This window comes from Apus apus, chromosome 20 (assembly GCF_020740795.1).
Source record: "Apus apus isolate bApuApu2 chromosome 20, bApuApu2.pri.cur, whole genome shotgun sequence".
Classification (NCBI taxonomy): domain Eukaryota; kingdom Metazoa; phylum Chordata; class Aves; order Apodiformes; family Apodidae; genus Apus; species Apus apus.
This window is the reverse complement of record NC_067301.1, coordinates 5,303,694-5,322,124: the sequence shown is the minus strand read 5'-3', so window position 1 is coordinate 5,322,124 and position 18,431 is coordinate 5,303,694. Positions and strand designations below refer to the sequence as shown.

At 37.1% G+C, this 18,431-nt stretch overlaps 1 protein-coding gene across 5 annotated transcripts in view; it reads right to left on the bottom strand.

Moving 5' to 3' along the window:
• Positions 1–18,431, bottom strand: part of VPS13D (vacuolar protein sorting 13 homolog D) — a 101,722-nt gene that overhangs the window by 68,770 nt on the left and 14,521 nt on the right. For 2 of the 5 annotated variants that reach the window (XM_051637052.1, XM_051637055.1), the window contains exons 18-33: positions 17,581–17,713; positions 13,883–16,102; positions 13,372–13,523; positions 11,560–12,594; positions 10,710–10,800; positions 10,062–10,188; positions 9,107–9,287; positions 8,247–8,429; positions 7,148–7,195; positions 5,474–5,696; positions 4,787–4,997; positions 4,506–4,677; positions 4,005–4,117; positions 3,257–3,466; positions 989–1,254; positions 683–816 (exon numbers count right to left, since the gene is read on the bottom strand). In XM_051637052.1, the coding sequence (XP_051493012.1) occupies positions 683–816; positions 989–1,254; positions 3,257–3,466; positions 4,005–4,117; positions 4,506–4,677; positions 4,787–4,997; positions 5,474–5,696; positions 7,148–7,195; positions 8,247–8,429; positions 9,107–9,287; positions 10,062–10,188; positions 10,710–10,800; positions 11,560–12,594; positions 13,372–13,523; positions 13,883–16,102; positions 17,581–17,713 (5,499 nt within the window). The remainder of the gene's footprint in view (positions 1–682; positions 817–988; positions 1,255–3,256; positions 3,467–4,004; positions 4,118–4,505; positions 4,678–4,786; positions 4,998–5,473; positions 5,697–7,147; positions 7,196–8,246; positions 8,430–9,106; positions 9,288–10,061; positions 10,189–10,709; positions 10,801–11,559; positions 12,595–13,371; positions 13,524–13,882; positions 16,103–17,580; positions 17,714–18,431) is intronic. The other 3 variants (XM_051637054.1, XM_051637056.1, XM_051637053.1) reach the window with 2 other exon arrangements.

Below are 18,431 nucleotides of genomic sequence, written 5' to 3'. Positions count from 1 at the left end.
TTACTGCTAAGCTGAACTCCACTTCTCCTCCTATCACAGATACAGACAACACTGTTCTTTGGTCTGCAATAGCCATTTAGGATTTACCACATTTCTGCACAGCCTCTCTGAGCAATTTCCTTTAAACTTCCCCAATATATTATACATCCCTCAACTCTGAGCATTCTTCTTGTTCTCACAGTTGTTCAGAGCTTCTTCAGCCCTGTTTCCCCAAGACTGGCCACAGCACTCCAGCTGTGGTCCTGCTCTACTGAATAGGATTTAAAGATCACTTTGCCTACTCAGAATTCCTACTCACAAAAGATCTCTGCTTGCATATTCCAATAGCATGATACTGCTTGTTCACCTCAAGTCAGTTATGATTACAGCCTGCAGGCCTTTGCTACCATGTGGGCTTCTGTCTATCCAGTCACTCCTCAGCTTTCAATTAATTTGCCAGTTTATCACTCAAAGCTAGATGAGTAACTAGCAATATTTTAAGGTTATAGTCAAGTGTTTCAATGTCTTAATAGAAACAATATAAAACCATGTAGATGCTGTAGATTAAGAGCATTTCACTAACAAATATCAAAAATCAGTTGTTCTGGTACTACTCCTGTTGTACCCATATTTATAGTAAAGTATCTTCACAAGATCCTCTAACTTTAGATATTTTACAAAAGCAGATTTATTTTTTTCTTACCTCAATGCCAAACAAGCTCCCAGAGAAAGGACGATCTAACAGCTTGGGCTTGTAAGTGAGAACTGTGGTCCCCTTCAAAATGATTGCGTTGGTATCAAAACAAGACATGTCTTCAACGACCACAAACTCAGTTCCTTAACAAAACAACAAATAAGAAACCAGGCAATTGAAAACACCATTAATGTATGTTCAGCACTTCTGGCGTGTTTCTTGATTTTCTATCTTTAGAGGACCTTTTTTTTCCACTAGCACGTGGCATTTAACCAATAAAGCTCCTAAAAAAGCAGCAGAGAAGAACATGTTTACCTGTCACATTAACCTTAACTTCCAGTTGTTTCTCTGCAGAGACATGGAGTGAGGAGCATTTTGTAACCACTCCACTTTTCACTGCTTTTGGCAGGACAGTTGTTTCACTGCTGTGAGCGCGTTGCCGGGAAGAATGGAGATTTTCCCTCTTTTTGGTATCTCCAGGAGTAGATAAAAATTCATGAACAAGTAACAACCAGTCAAATATCAGAAATACACGAAGATTGTTCAGAACAACTGTGAAACTGGAGGAATCCTTAGTAGACCTTTTAAGAAGAGAGAAGCACACATATGAACTTAACATATTGCATAAATTTAAAATTTTGCAGAAAAATACGAGTATCAGGCAAGTAAGAACCATATGGAACTTTACAGGGATGCACTTAGTTTACAGAGTGTCTGGCCTTTGAAATACTTCTATATATATTTAAAGAGACTGAATTTCATCAAGTTCCTGTACCCACAGAAACCCAGCAGATCTTAACTGTGTGAATTCTACATTGTAATGACACAACAGATGAACTGAGAAACTATGTAACAAGAAACTAATAAAAGCTCCTTCAATAAATTTACATTCTTGATACTAATTTCCAAAGTTTCAAATTTTAAACCCAATCTTTTTATTATTTTACATCTGTTCAGTATCAAGCCTAACATACTGCACGTGAAGTTTAGACCTGGCTCCATACCCCACTAAAAGATTAGCTGTGCAATGTGTTTCCTCTCACACCCTGACAGCATTTTGCAGCACAGGAAGTTACCTTGTCCTGCAGGAAAAACACCCGCCTTACTGAACTTTTAGCATCAAATTCTGTGGATCTGGCTACAAGGGATGAAAGTGTTTGGCTTCATGATCTGGAATACCAATTATATTTGGTCATGCTAACTGGAAAATAACCTAAGTGCTTGAATACCATGAAACAGTTTTATATCCAGCACACTGTGAACTATAAAATCTCTAAAGAACCGTAATTCCTTTGTGAGAAGCAGCCTGCCTGCACTGCTTCCAACAGAAAAAGCCTTTAACCCTCCCTGGCTCTCCAGGATATTTCCAAAAGGCACGAGCCAGTATAACACTTATCACTGAGCTCTGCAAAAGCTTACATCTAGTGCCAAGGATGTTCTCACCAGTAAAAACTAACACATGCTTATATGGCTGAAATTTAAAAGCGCAACAGTTGGGAAGAAAATTCCTTTAACTATCACTCACAAACCAGATTAGGCTGCACTGTGAAAACTAACCTCCAATCTAGGCAGATATTGGATCAACAGTTACATGAAAAACAATTTGTTATTATAATTATTTTCAAATCCCATAGCATTTTAGTTTTATTGGAACCAAAATCTGTGTGTCTTTCTGAACACAAATTTATTAAGTACTCAAACTCATTATTTATAATCCAAATTTATACAACAATTTTATCTCAATTGCCTACAGTTTGTTTGTTTGGCTTTTATTAACACATGTCTTGAAGATTTTCTATTGGACTAAAACAGTCCAGAGATTTTTTTTTACTGCATTATTTCTGCAGTATCATAAGAGCTAGAAAGCTGGGTTAGGTCAATGAGCCTGATCAAAAGTAAAAGTAATCTCTCAAGTCATCTCACATCACCCTCTTTCTGCTAGTTAACATCCCTCAACAAAACACCATGCTTGATACAGGTAAATATTTATATTACCATTTATATTTCAGTTTTCAGTATTAAATTAGAAAACAAAAAGATATCCACTGTGGTATCTCTAAGCATTGGAAAGATATCTGGATAAGGAAAAACAAACTGGATAGGACAGAATACAGACGAGAAAGTAGAGATTGTTTTCTGAAACAGGTGTCATTTCTGTACAGATTGATTCAGAATGGCAAGTGTGACACCTACTGGAAAACAGCTTTAGCACAACATATATTAAAAATTATATTAATATGGTTTTATGCAAACATACAAGTGATAAGCCAGACTTGTAAAGCTGTAAGCACTACTGATTTTAATACACCAGAACTTCATCCAATACATTACACATTCAAACCTAAACTTTTTTTTTATTGCAACAGAGGGGAACCAAAAAAAATAATCAAAATCTAATAACCTTCAGTTAATTAGTAATTGCAGGTTTCAAACTACCAAGTGCCACTAGCCACCCCAAAAATATCTTCAAATTTAAATACAATGCCATCAAGGCAATCTACACTAATAACAGCTGTACTAAAACCAAGACAATTCTGATCAAGTATGTTATCATTCAAAACAAACAAAGCCAGAATTACTCACCTGAAATGCAATTCAATCTGGATTGCTCCTGGACTAGCAGTATTCTTTGATGACTGAAAGATGCAATTAAACACATTTGGCATTCCTGCTGTAGACTTCTGTCCAGCATAACGTGTGTCAAATGCCATCATGGAATGAGAAACCAAATTTACAGACTTTGTTCCATTTGAAGAGCTTTCAAAAAGCAACTTGGATTTCTTAAAATCAAACCTAAGAAAATAAAAAGCAAACCAATATATTTAAGGGTCTTGTAGAGAATTTATTTCTCGAAGTCACTTGTTTTAAAAGTATGCATGTTATGTTGCTGTTTCTTTCATTTATGTATTTTCTAAACCAACTATAATCACATCTCATGTCACAGAGACAGGAAGTAGATCTGTACTGTATGTAATAATATTATCCATTGATGCAGAACCTTCTAGATTAAAAAACCCCATAAAACAACACAGAAGAAATATGTTTTCTTTAAGATTACCTCTCAACATTTTCTTAGAGTAGCATTTGTCTTGGACAAGTCAACTGATTACTGAACTGTGATTCCTAGGACTACTTGAAAGACACAGATGGTACCTTCTGAACAGTGTCATTCCCTTTTATCTTTCAGATCAGTTGAAACTCTCCATTTGGACTCTAAGAAATTGTATTTCATTGCATCATGAAACCATAATTTTATGTATTCTGTTAATTCCTGTCCTATAATCTCTCAGACAAGCAGATAAGGTATTCAGTAACAAAAGAAAATTCATACCTGGCTAAAGAGCTGCATCCATCTTTTCCTTTGGGATCCATCAGTTCCAGGCTCACATTAACCATATCAATGAGGAATGACATGGAAGTATACACTTCTCCACTCAAAACTGTCTGAAAACGGAAAACAGCAACATTCCTTTTAAAGTGCATTTTTCATGTCCAAATTAAATTCTTTTATTTCAGACAAATGCAAACAAATGTGTCTTTCTCCATCCAGGAGTTTCATGAACCATTGCTGGGTAACACATCTCTTCTAAAGATTACAATCCCAGAAATAAGAACAAGCCACACCTGAGAGGACACTGGTATAACCCAGACAAACCTGAATTCACATAAAGTTTCCTTCACTCTTCGTCTACCTACATTTTCTTTTTTAAGAAACAAAAAATATCTACCAGTCCACTTGGTAAACTACAAGAAAATAATAGATATTTAACCTAATCAACAAAACCCCCAGACATTTCAAGACAGAATTTCAACTGCATTTAGCTCCTCTTACATGAATTCTTGGATCCTGCAAATCATAAGGCCGCATGAACTCTTCTATAGGCTCCCCAAGGTTGTTCTCCAGCAGCCCACGGATCAGCTTGTACTTATTCAAATCCAGAGAACAGTGGACTGATGACAGATTGCCATGGATCGATATGTCTGCAACTGCATGACTTAGCTCTCTGCAACAAAGGAAAAAACCTCAGTATTTCAGGGTACTGTGACAGGGCAGGCTGTAACACACCGCCTTTAGACTGGCAGCATAAAGTGATTCTGTTCAGGTAAACTCACTTGTCTAAGTTTCTCTCTACTTGTAACTTCAGCCTGAAAGGTTCTGTTAAGAGGCTTCCTCCTGTCTGCCTCACAAAGTAGGATGGAAAGCTCAAGTCTGCACTTGTATCTTCCACAGCCTTTGAATACTCTCTCTGATACCTTTCTGCAGCAAAAATGTCCATGTCCTGCAGGTCAACCACAATGCAGTCTAAGAGGCAGATGTGATCCTCTGCAAGTACACAGGAGACAACACATTAAGAAAGAACATTTAAAAGTCTGTACAAAACCAATGAACTTACTTTAAAAAGGAAGTTAATCTCTCCTGGAAAATATTCCAGTGTTGTTTTTATAGTTCTTTTATTATTCACACTCATCAATACCTGTAACTGCCAGATACCAAGCTCACTCACAGGTAAATGTAAACTTTTAATTAGTGTAAAACTATATTCCTTGTACATCTGCAATATGCATCTCAAAACACACCCAAAATTCCGGATTGTTCTTCCAGAAACTGAACTACAATTCCCTAACCCTTCAAGCTACAAAAATCAACCTTAGCACTAAGAATACATTTCTTTTTGTATCTACAAGCTTTAGATCCAAATTCTCACTTATTTAGTGTCACTTAAGATATAAACAAGATTACACTGCATTATTTTACATGGAGAAAGAAGAATCTGAGGTTTTCTACTATTTATCACATACCTGGGCTGTCAGGATTTGGTACAACAGGCAGCTTTGGTTGTTGCCCTTGTTGCTTACTCAGTGTATGCAGACCAGGCTCACTCTTCAGCCTAGATATGTTTGTTCCTGACGATTTTTTCATGAACAATCCTTCTGTTGCTACTTTTGATTCCTCAGCACTTGTTGTTTTCTTCATGTTATGTTTTGGGGTTCCCAAAGGAGATGAAAATTGAACTGAATCCTGCTAAGGAAAATAATTTTGTAATTTTGTAATTAACAACAGAGTTTTCATTTAAATTGTCAGGAACCAATAAAGTAAGGCTCAACTCACAACAAATTCCTGTCAAAACCCTACATATTTTATTTGAATGCCAGTATCTTTTACTGTAGAAAGATGGCTCTTTATTCCTATAACCTTAAGGGCAGATTAAAACTTTTTCTTTTTAAAAAAGTTTGTTTCAGGAACGTTTTTTTTAAAAGGTGTGAAATGTTTTCCATCAGAAATGAATTAAAAACCAGTAGGTTTTGCACAAAAGTAAACGGAATTAATACAAAATAGAGGGGTAAGACTATCAAGATCCCAAGTATTTCTGTAGAATAAGGATTGTTAAATATTTAAAGCTGTTTTTCAGCACATCTTCAGATCATGAAAGCAGCATATGCCATGATTTCTGCAAGATCACATAAGCAACTTAGTGTTTTATTAGAATATGAGAACACTTCTATATATGAAGTTGTCATTTTATGCAGTTTAGTCATCATACTGGAATATGTCCCTAAATTTTTCTGCAGTAGTTAAATTTAAGATAGAATAAATCCCCACAGATGAAAAAAAACAAACTCATTTATATTGATGTTCAGTATTTTAGACATTTCGCCATCATCACATATCCAGTGGAAAACTTAGGAGCTTTTCCACCTTTAAAATGCTGTCTAGCATGAAAAACCTGAAAAGGGAATAATTCAGCAGTCAAATAATCACATCAACGTATGGAATTTACTCTCCCAAAACCATGTCTGGTGGAACAGCTTTACACATTACATTTAAACTCTAAAGCCAATTCCAGGGTTCATCCAGTCTGTTCTGATCTAAATTTATTAACCTCATGTTTCAGTTTTACTCAGATTCACATAACCTTGCAGACAACATTCATCTGACTTTAGTGATTCACTTGCCCCTTATTCTGGGTCTGCTCACTTTACCCATGACTGCAGTAGTGGTGCTTTCATTTCTTCTTTCTTTATCCAGCTTCTGATGTCACGATACAGTCCTTAACCTTAAAATGTTCCCTTCTCATTTTAATTATTAATCTTACTCGCCTTATGTGGTTTTTAATTTTTATTCACTGAAAAAATTCATTGCGGTCCTGATCAAGGATTTTAAGATTAAAAATTTGAACACATTAACATTTAACTTCATAAAGACAAGACTGCAAAGTACATGCAAAGAAAAATCATCACATCATCTATAAATCTAAGAATTTATGCAATAAATCCAAATTAATAGCTCCTCAGACATGCATAAAGAGCACACCACAACAAATTTAAGTCTAATTCTTACAGAATTCAGCAAAGCCTTTAGAACAGAAATATAATTTTAAACATACAAAGCAACTTTTAAAGTGCTAAATTCTGCAAGAAAAAAAATTTGATGAATGAGGAGAACCTGAACACTACTATAAAGATGTGAAATACCTCAAATAAAACTGGATCCTTGTATGCATTGCCTTGTAAAATCAGATCCTCAAAAATAAACACAGGACAGAGAAAAAAAAATGAAAACAAAACCCCAAAACTCCATCTGATCCCATTTCAAACCCCTAAATAATCTGCAGTGCTACGTAACACAGTATTTTACAGTTGAAATAAAACTACTGTGCACACACCCTTTCTTTTAACTTCTAACATCCCATTAGGAATCTATCACTTACAAACCTTTAGCACCGGCACACTACAGAAGACAAGCCAGTCTTATAGTCCAGCATTACCTTACAATGAAGACACTGGTCTTTAAAGAACTAAGTAAATCAGATGGAGGTAACAGGACACAAAACTGCTGTAGCAATTAAGTTCACGGAATGTCTGCCCCCTTTAAAATGGGATTATGGGGTTTCCAGAACAAGTTCCCCTTTTGTTCCACAGATCAGATACAGAAAGCCATCCAAGATGGATTTTCCTTTCCCCAAATTTTGTGGCTGCATCACTCAACAGCAATACTAACTTTTCCCTGTCCTTAGGTTCAAGCATTCACTGCAAGACTTTCAGTAGGTTTCACCTAATGGAAGGAACTACACACACTCATTTTCAGTAAGAGCAGAAAAAAAATAAATTATTAAAACCAATTCTGCTCTCCAGTACATTCCAGCAAGTCTCAGGCCACACATACCTCTATTCTGCTGCTCACACTGTTGAAATTTGTTTGAAGAACTGAAGCAGCTGCAGATCAGTTAGCTGAAAGCCCGTTATGCTCCCAGGTGCAGGTGAGCACCCAGCTGGGTCCTGCTTCCTAATAAGGGCATTTCTGGCTAATTCTACGGAACTGTCTCCCCTCCACCCCCAAGTGTCTCCAAAAACTAGCCCAGGTGCAGGCCCAGCAGGGAGCAGCTGGGTATAATGAGAGCAGCCCAGATCCAGAAGATGACCCAGCACACCGGCATGGGGGGTTTCTCTACTAGCAGTGTGAAGTGTGTATATAACCTAAAACCTAAGAATCATTTACCATTTTGATACAGAAATAAAATGCAGAAGAACTAGAAAAACCACAAGCTGTTAAATTAAGGAGTTATGTTCTTACCTTGTTCTTTAATGAAAAAGTACCCGGCATGCCTGCAAACAGGAATCTGTTCTTGACTTTCAGTTTTCCAAGATTAGCTACAATAAGACTATTAGACTTCGAGCTTTCAGGTATAAGCAGAACAGGAGCACCAGCCTCAATATCAAGAAGAACACGGGAAGCTCTCTGTGCTTTATCTCTTACCTGGGAAGAGCAAAAATTCATTAAAAACATTTAAAAAAAAAATACAGGGAGTGGGTGATTATTCCACACTGATTAGTACTGGCTTCAGGAACAGTATTCCTTGATATATAAAATTAAAATGTGGTAAAATTTTATACTAGGAAAAAAAAGAACTCAAACTCTTGTTTTAGGCAGGGAACAAAGGCTTAAAAAAGGGCTGTGGTGCAAACAGCACACACCTGTGGCAGTTCTGGTGGCACACAGTTCTGTTGCCCTCAGCACAAGGAAGATATAGACCTGTTGGAAAGGGTCCAGAGAAGGGCCACCAAGATGATCAAAGGGCTGGAGAGCAGCTCTGCTATGAAGACAGGCTGAGAGAGTTGGGGTTGTTCAGCCTAGAGAAGGCTCCAGGGAGACCTCAGAGCACCTTCCAGTGCCTGAAGGGGCTCCAGGAAAGCTGGGGAGGGGTTTTTCATCAGAGAAGATAGTGATAGGATAAGGGGTAATGGTTTTAAACTAAGAGAGGGGAGATTTAGGTTAGATATTAGGTAGAAATTCTTCACCATAAGGGTGGTGATGAACTGGAATGGGTTGCTGAGGGAGGTTGTTGATGCCCCATCAACAGGAGGTTTTTAAAGCCAGGTTGGACAAGGTTTTGTGAAAAAAAAAACAAAACACAGAAAAAACCCCAGACATACTGTTTGTCCTTCAATGGCTGCTCTTTGCCGACCCAAGACATCCTGAAGCTGAGTAAAATGTTGGATGAAAGACACCACCTCTGCCTGGAAACGCTGAGTGTGCACATACTGAACAGATGCCATTCGTAGAGTGACACGAACATCACACTCCCTCTGGAGCAAAGGATCTGGCCTCCCATACCTAATGTAAATGTCGAAAACACAATTTGGCTTCTTAGCTACATTTTGCAAATTGTGCTATTAACTTTGTTTGCATTCAAAATAGTATTACGGAGGATTTAACTCCTGTTCACAGTATGTAATTAAAACTATGTCAATTACAGATGTGAAAAACTGGGTTTATATTAATTATTTCTAAATTATATACATTTAAGTCCTATTGAGTTTTAGTTAAGTAAACAGGAAAATTCTACATTTGGAATTACCTCTAATCTCTACATCTTTGGTGATTTTATACATCTGGACAGTAGCTTATATGGTAAGTACTCTACTGCATAATACATAGATTCAACTCCGAATCCATGTGCTGTTACATTTGAAATTAATTCTGTAACATTACTTGAATAATTTCTAATCTGATTCATTCTAGTGGGTGGCAGAGGGGGTGGAAAACCATGGAACTAATGCTTTATACAAAGAGTACACACTATGACAAAAGCAAATCCTTAATTCCAAAATGAATGAGCAATGGGAAAATCTATTTCCTCAGGTGAAACTAATTCCATCTTTTAAAAAACAACTATCTTACCTAGAAACAATCTAACACCTAAATTATTTCAAGAACAGCTTTAGAGGGAAACAAAGAAAAAATTTTCCAAAGCAGAATCATGCAGACCTGACACCTGTGTGTTTGCTTTTTTGGGAGTTGCTCGGTTTTTGGTTTGTTTTTTTGAGGGGAGTAGGATGGGGAATTTACTGGTGCTAATACTGAGTAACAAGGATTTTCAATTCATACTTAAAGACTTGGAAAATGAGTGCTTCTTCACCACTTGTAGTGAAACGTTCTCTGTAAAATTCTCCATGAGATGTAAGATCACTTAAGGATAGACTTCCAATACTTCCTTGTAGGGCTAAATCTCCCTCTGCAAAACAAAAGACAGACAATTAGGAGCCTCAAACACAAACAGATAACTAAAACCCAAAAGTTTCTGTTAGTAGAATAAACTCCTTACAAGTAAGAAATCACTTTCATTTAAACATCAAACTTCATGTTCAAAGAAAATCACATCTTTCTGCTACAAAGATTATATTAACCCAAACATAACTCTATGCTTCACATACATAAAGTGATCATACCACTTGGATTTGTGAAAACATTTTCTCTCAAACAGTCATATACACTATTGTTCTGCTCTGTGAAAGTGAAGTATTAAAATCCTAACCAATCTCAGCTAAAACAATCAAGGGTTTGACAACTGGGAGGGATGCAAGGATTTAAAATCAAGCCTGAAAAAGCAGTGGGAAGAGAATATGCATCTTGTCCAGGCAACAAACACAAAAAAACCCCAATCAGCACAAAAATAAAAGCAATCAAAATACCACTCCAGTGCACACCTCCCTTTGTTTTAAACTGCACACAACCTTAGGTCTGCAATCTACTCACCAATCAGTTCCAAGTGAGCTGCAAGTTTTGACACACTGGCTTTAGCAAGCTCACTAGTTTTCTTATTCAGTACTAGTGATAAAGAATGCACCTGGTCAAACAAAAGGAAGAGCCTGTTATTAAACAACATGACTTCACAGCTGGAATGTCTTGTCATATTTTTTCAAGATAATTGTACTGTAACACATAAATGGCAAACGAGTTATCTGACTGGGAGACACTGAAGGAAAGCAACCTTTTTACTTCCTTGTTTGCACATTTAACAGGTCTCCCAGGCAACTCAGAATTATCAGGTCATGAATAAATACTAGCATTGTTAACTTTGTTCTTTTTTCTTTCAAGACTTGTCATTTGTTAGAGACTGCAAGAACTCTATGCAAAGACTGTATTTATATATACACCACTTTTTGAAAAACAACCATGTTTATACATACATATGTACAGATATATATGTATATATATTTATAAAAGTATATACTTTTAAAAAATAAAATAACCTCTATAGTACTTAGAACAGAAGAGTGCCAATTTCAGTATGTCAGGTCTTTAATACTGAAGCAACCTTATCATGTAAGAGATCTGGGTGGGGCTGGGTGATAGAACTCCACCTGTGAGAGCTCCACTGGAAGAACACCCTACTCAAGTGTTCCTTCAAGTACCACACACGTGCCTAAGAAGGGTCACAGAGCAAGGGAACCAATCGTTTTGCAAATGTTTTGCTTTTCAGTAACTTCTGCAGTTTTTAAAAATTACACCTATAAAACATTTTGTTTAAATGCCACCTTATGTTACTATAAAGCAGATCTTTTATGACAGACAACCTGATTACTATTTTGCATCTCAAGTATACCTTCAGATCCAGCTTAGTGTTTACAGGCTCTTGGGCTTGAGAAGCTGACATGGTGTTTATTTCTGATTTGATTGTCTGTGGAGTATCTTCAGGTTGCAACTTCATAGCATGGTTATCAGCAGTGGATCCAATCCCAAAGAAATCCAGTATCACTACCCAAGTTTGCAAAGTTATTAAGACATCTAGACAATTAAAATCAACATCTACGCTACGGTTAATTTTGTTATAGCGAGAAGAAAATTCAGGATGTTTCCTATCCACCAGAAATATATTGATATGAACTAAGGAATCATCAAAGTTGCTTTTTCCACAGGGCAACCTGGATCTGCCTGCTGTTGGAGAAGGAGGTGGAGTCAGAGGATACTCAGAATCAGCATCTTCTTTTTGCTTCTTACGGGAGGCACAAACTGGTCTTTGGTATAGCTGAAAGACATTAGTTGCTTCTTCCATATGGGAAGGCAGGGAACGTGGCATATCTGGATACTCTACATTGGATACTGAGGGACAGGACTGTGAAAGATACTCCTTATGTGCTAAACTGGACGGCTTGGGTGCTCCACGGGACACCATGAGATTTTTATACATGGAGTCTGGGTTTTTTTCCAGAAGATCTTCCATGAGCAGGGAACGCAAGGCAATCTGAATAGACAAAGTCTGAGGATGATCTTTAGCAAATTCAACATCAAAATCCTGAAACTTAAGGCTGACAAGTCCTTGTGCACCAAGGGTAAGATCACCACTTAACTGAACCTGGAGCTCTGAGATATGAAAGTTTGCTTGAATCTGAGTAAAAGCTTTTGTTTCTCTGATAGTTAATGACTTGTTTGGAACAGAATTAAAATTAGAATGGCTGAACAAGCCGTTTTCCTTCCGTTCACTTGAGAATTCTGTGCCTGTACTAAGAAGTGATGCTGAAGGAGAACTAGGACAAGTTGAAGATACAGAAGTGGATGGAAACTTGTTCAAGTCTTCACTGTAAATTAAATTATCCAGAGTTTGAAGGACTTGTTCATACACATGTTTTGCTAACACCACCTACAATGTAGAAAAAAGAAATAATCATCACATTACAGCTCTATATTAATAAAATCAGTACATACATTTTAAAACTCACAAGTGGAAAGACTGTGGAATTTCAAATCAGACAAATTTTAAGTTTGTCCACAGATAAAAAACAATCCAGAACAAAGTTGAAGCAAAAGAATTCTCCTGTATTAGCTCTGTAAGATGACACAATCTAGAAACATACAGGATAGAACCCTAGAATAGGATACCTTGCATTCCTAGGCAGAAAGCACCCAGAGTCAGTTAAAAATAATTCACCATATAAACTAGCCTTACTTTACCATTCTGAGATTATACAGCAGTATATGGAAAAAAACATTCTACCTAGCCATCACTGCTTGTTTCCTTAGCTTTAGAAGTTTCAGTTTCCTCTATTTAAAACCTCTGCTCCTGCAGAGACTTTTTAAAGATACTGGCATTTCAATTCTTAGCTTCTACTGAAACTGCAAATCAACATATTTGGACAGTGGCATTTAGATAGTGACACACTCGTTTTTCCTTCTGTGACAGGTGTTCAGGGTAAGTAGAAGTTACACTAATTCATAAAGCTGTCTAGAATGCTGCAGGATAAGACCAAATTTTGGTCATTGTTATTATGACTTAAGACTGTCTCTTCTAACCACATGCATAAGATCAGATTTCTAAACTACCAACATGTTAAACTTGAAGATATTTGCCTGAAAAAAACTGATCTTCTACATAGGGAAATACTTTTATATTGATAGAGAAAACACTACATCACTGTACCTGAAGAGGGTTCACAAATTTCCCTTCAATCTTCATAATGCTTGATATTCCAAGGTCTTCATTATTCAGGGGAAAAGTTAAATCCAGTTCTCTCTCTAGTGGTATCTTCTCCAATTTAAACTGGATGGTAGTATCATTCAGAATGTGAAAAGCTGTTAATGCAAGTGAGATGAAAACAACATTATACTAAATGAACTGATTATCTTACAAAGACTGTACATCAGAGATAAGGTAGTAGCTATTTAACTTGCTTAGAATGCCTTACTAACACTAAAATATGCACATCTGGCAATGGTTTGTTAAATTCTGCATGAAAGGCACTGTTCAGTTTTTGATTAGGAGACTAAAAATTGATATAAATAAAACAACTTGTCCATTGTAATTAAAACTGAGCAGTCTATTTCAGAATGATGGGTCAGACAGAATATACAGTCAGACTTATAGTCAATACACATTTTTAATACCATCTATTACTCATATTAAATAACTAAGAGTCCTCCAATTAACATACCATGACCTTTATGTAATGATTCAAAGAAGTCATGACGAGTGAACTGGGATTCTTCCTGACTATTAATACTTGCAGGACCTGAAGAATGCAGGCCATGAGGTATTGCACTTGCAGGCTCCTTCTTGCTTGTGAATTGACTGCTATTTAAAGAATACATTTTAATGTCTTTGATTTCAACTTGCAGTCTATCATTTTTAGATTCATCTTCTCCTGGTACAAAATTCTGAATAGATATTTGTCCTAGATGCCCTACAAGCAGTTCAGAGCTACCAGGCTTTCGAGGTATTGAGACAATAGGTGATTCAATGTTTATATTTAATATAAGCTTAATGGTATCGGTTTTGAGAGGTTGTGATCCAAATTCGTAGCCTTCGTTATCTTCTGAGTTGGCAACATCTCTTGATCGTGGTGGTGTATCAAACAGAGAAACCATTTCACTGTATTCAGCAGTTTTAGTTGCCAAGACCGTAGTAACTTTGGAAGCTGCACTTTTCAGCATGCTGCGGAAATTCTCTTCCAGTTCATCCATTGACAAAGTCAGTTCTTTCAAAAATTTAGCTGAGTGGTTGTAGTGTAAGGAGGCCATTTTGAGGTTGAGAGAACATTCCTCTTTTGATTTTTCTGTGAAAGTAAAACTTAAAGCATCGGGAAGGCTACCTCCATCATCAAGCCTAAAGAATAGAGATTCAAAGTAATCTACATCCCCCATGAGGTTTTCATACCTTCCTGTATTCCCTATGCTGACAACATACTGATTCTTAACACTATCTTGTGTTAGGTCGATAAGGTGGAGGCATCCGAGAGAGCCATTTACATCAAATTTACCACACATGGAGACGTTGACTTTGGTGCCACCAATACTGGCTGTTGCAATTTTTCTGCCATATTTTTCTCCATTGGTCATGCCAACTGTCCTGAGAAGGAGTATATTTAACCAGTGAATGTCAACTGCTACCTCTGTGTTCTGTACATAAGTAGACTGGAAGGTTTCCTGTTCCCTCCAATCTCTTTCCAAGTCAGTTATTAAAGGCTGGGGACTAGAATCTTCCTTCTCCTTTGGGAAAGATTTCTGGAGAAACCCAATCAGTTCAACAATAGTCTCTGGATTAAGGATGATATCCAGGTTGTTCACCTGCAGAGAGATCACCTGCAGACTGCTATCCAAATTCATTGATGGGCATTCTGCACTCACAAACTGATACTCTAATTTTATCAGGGACTCCTGATCTTTTCCACTGTTACCAGATGAAGTATTTGAGGCTGGAATGCTTCTCTCTGCCAAACTAGCTGCATCAAGGGGATGTGCATCATATGCTCCAGACACTGGGGACTGAGCCCTGCTGTCTCGAAGACTTCCTGTTGGCACATCAAAACTCAGATTCTTATGAGAAGCCATCAAAAGATCAAAATCTGTTCCGTATGTTTGCATAGTATCAACTAGTAACAGGCCATGAACAGTCAGGGACACTTCTGCATCATAGGGCCTTTTCACAAAATGGGCATCAGTACCAAAAACCTTGAGCACTGAGATGTAGCGCCCATTGCTTTCAACACCCAACTGCATACAGTTCACTTTGAACTCAGCCAAAAGCAGCTGAGATTCCACAAGAACTTCCCTGGTGTGCTGCTCTAGCATGACAACGCTCTGTGTTAGATTCATGACAGAATCATGCAAACTGCCGAGCTGGTCAACCTCTGCAAAAATCTTGTCTTTCCCTAAATGTAGGGCATCAGAAGACTTAGTTTCAGATTTACTCAGCTGTGTACAGCAGTTCTTCAGAGCCAGTATTTTGTCTTCGTTGATGTGAATTTTCAAGTCTGGTAGGTTGCCAGACAAGACAGCTCCTGGGTATTTTGGGTCAGACGTGTAGATCAGTCTGCGCTCCAACTGCAGGTGAACATTGAATTTCTCTACCACGTGAGTTGGACCCACATCACTATCCTGAACGTGCTTCCAGTTGTCTTTCACTCGGCCCACCATGATCTGAAGGTCCATAAATGAAAGTGTGTATCTCTCATACATTTTTTTACTCATTAAGTGTGCTTGTAGCTGTTCTTCAGTTATTTCTACTCCAGTAATTTCAGACATTTTGATGCCACTATTAGTGTTAGATTCTGGTGGTGGAGTATTGGGAGGAGTTGCAAGCGGTGTTTTATATTCCTCATCACTCAATTCATTGATATCTGAAGAAAAAGTATCTGCACTCCTTTTAGATTCTTCTGTGGATTAAAAAAAAATAATCAGTAAGCAAACAAATGAACAGAAGTATTCTCCCCTGTCATCATTTCTCATCATTACCTGATCATCCTGCCTGACATATTTTTTAAACACAAAACGTATCCAGAACTCTCCTCGCCTCTTTTCACTGTCACTTTTTTCCTCAACAAAAATTTACTACACTTTTTACACGCATGCAGATGTCAGTGCCAATGCATTACAGAATCTATTTGAAGACACTATTGTTTCACTTTTTTAACCCACTTACTATTACGATGAGATTTACTTGTAATTTAGTTGTTTTAAAAAAGGAATGCATTACTTTTCCTATGCAATTCTTTCAAACCTATAGTCCTCCAAACCAACTGGAAGGTAAGAGCTACTTAACTACCATATATTTATAATCAGAAGCTTTTGTCCAGTTAACTCTGTTGCCTACTACTAACCTTCACTTCACCATAAGAAAATTATTTTTTCTACTCTACAAAGCAGGAACACCCCCAAAACTGTCCTGTACTTTACCTTTTTTTTTTAAGCTTAAGCTACTCTTAACAGCCCGATGTCTCCATTTCACATGAAAATACAAATTAATCTTGCATGAACAATTTGTGTACTTTTTCTAGTTTACCCTAAGACAAAATTTACTAAAAGAAAGCTGCTAAAACCTTGTAGAGATTAGTTGGTACTAGAAAATATTAAATTATTCAAAGACATGCAGAGACAAAACATTTCACTGTAGATTTGACAGCTCAACTTCCCACTGCACCACAGAACAGATCATCCTACAGTTGTACTTTTTATGAAGGAAATGAATATGACATAGATCTCTTCCAATTCTTTTTAACATACCCTCACACACCATACAGCTCAGCTAGATTTTAAGTAGGCCTAATTTTATTTACAAGTTCCACTGTGCTTTCTTTTTAATTTTTCTGCATTCTTTCCTAGTGGAACAAGAAAGAAGCAACAATTCAAGAAGCAAGGACCTTTATTTTTGATGCAAAGGACACCAATTTCCCTTTCACTTTTATTCTGCTAGCTATGGACACCTGTGCTAAGAACAGAGAGCCACGTGACTCCAAAATTGGACGGCTTACTCAAAGCACACTGGCCCTGCTAACAGCTAAAACTCATGCCACTCCAAGCAACATTCCTATCTATGGTAAAGCGCCTGACGCATCAGCTTCCCATCTGTTCACAGCCCTCAAGAAGTGCAAGATACCACAGAGAAGCCTTTAATTTAGAATATAATCACAAAACAACTCCAAATCCCAACAAAACAAAACAAAATACACTCCCTCCATTATTTTTAAAACTGTATCAATCTTTATTAAAATGTTATTGACAATAGCAGAATTACAATGTAAAACTGCATATAAAGGGGAAATAATCTTAAGACCTCTCTATTTTCTATATAGACAAAAGAACTTCTAGGAGAAGGTGGAAAGAAAAGGAAAGCTGCAATAATTCTAGATCATACCTTGAGAATTGGTAAGTAATATTCTTCCCAGATCTACAACAACTAACATTGGATCCACAAATTTGAAATCATCAGGGAAGATCACCTGAGGGGCAGAAATATCAAGGCACACGGTCCAGCTTTTGCTGTTTTCCTGAAAGTTAAGAAGGAAGAAGTAGTAACCCACAAGAAATAGCTTCCTTCTACATACAAAAAAAACCCTCAACCTGTCAAAACAAATCAATCTAGTTAGCCCCTTTTTCACCTGAAGAGTTAACCTTCACAAACCAGCCATCCTGAAGTTTGGTAGCTTGTTAAACCACAGACTCCTGTTACAGTCAATGAATAAATATTTTCAGCAGGTGAAACACCCTGTGCTGAGATGGATGCAAGGAATCAATCTCCAGAGGGGCTCCCCATCTCAGAGCTGAGGAGACTGAACCAGTCTGCATAGCCAAGAGAAGGCATATACCTTTTCCATGACATTAGATGGGATAAATCCTTGTCAAGGCTATCCATAAACACAACATGCACTAGGTTGTGTTGTATCAAATATCAAACCATTGCTTTCCCAGTACGAGTATTTTTTCATTTCCATGAAAGCAGTATGAAAAAGCTATCTTGCATGAATATAGCCAACTCCAAACTTAGGGATTAATCATACTGATATATATACTAATATTACTTGAAAACTAAAATTTAAGGAAAACCACACAAAGGTGGAACAATTTTTTCATTTAGAAAATATTATTTAAATAAATTACACAAAAATGTAATAATTTTGAGGTAACAGGGCTGCAATGCAAGCTGGAACCAGTAAGTTGGCAAGAAGTCATCTCATTAATCACAACAGATCTATAGCACAAAAATGG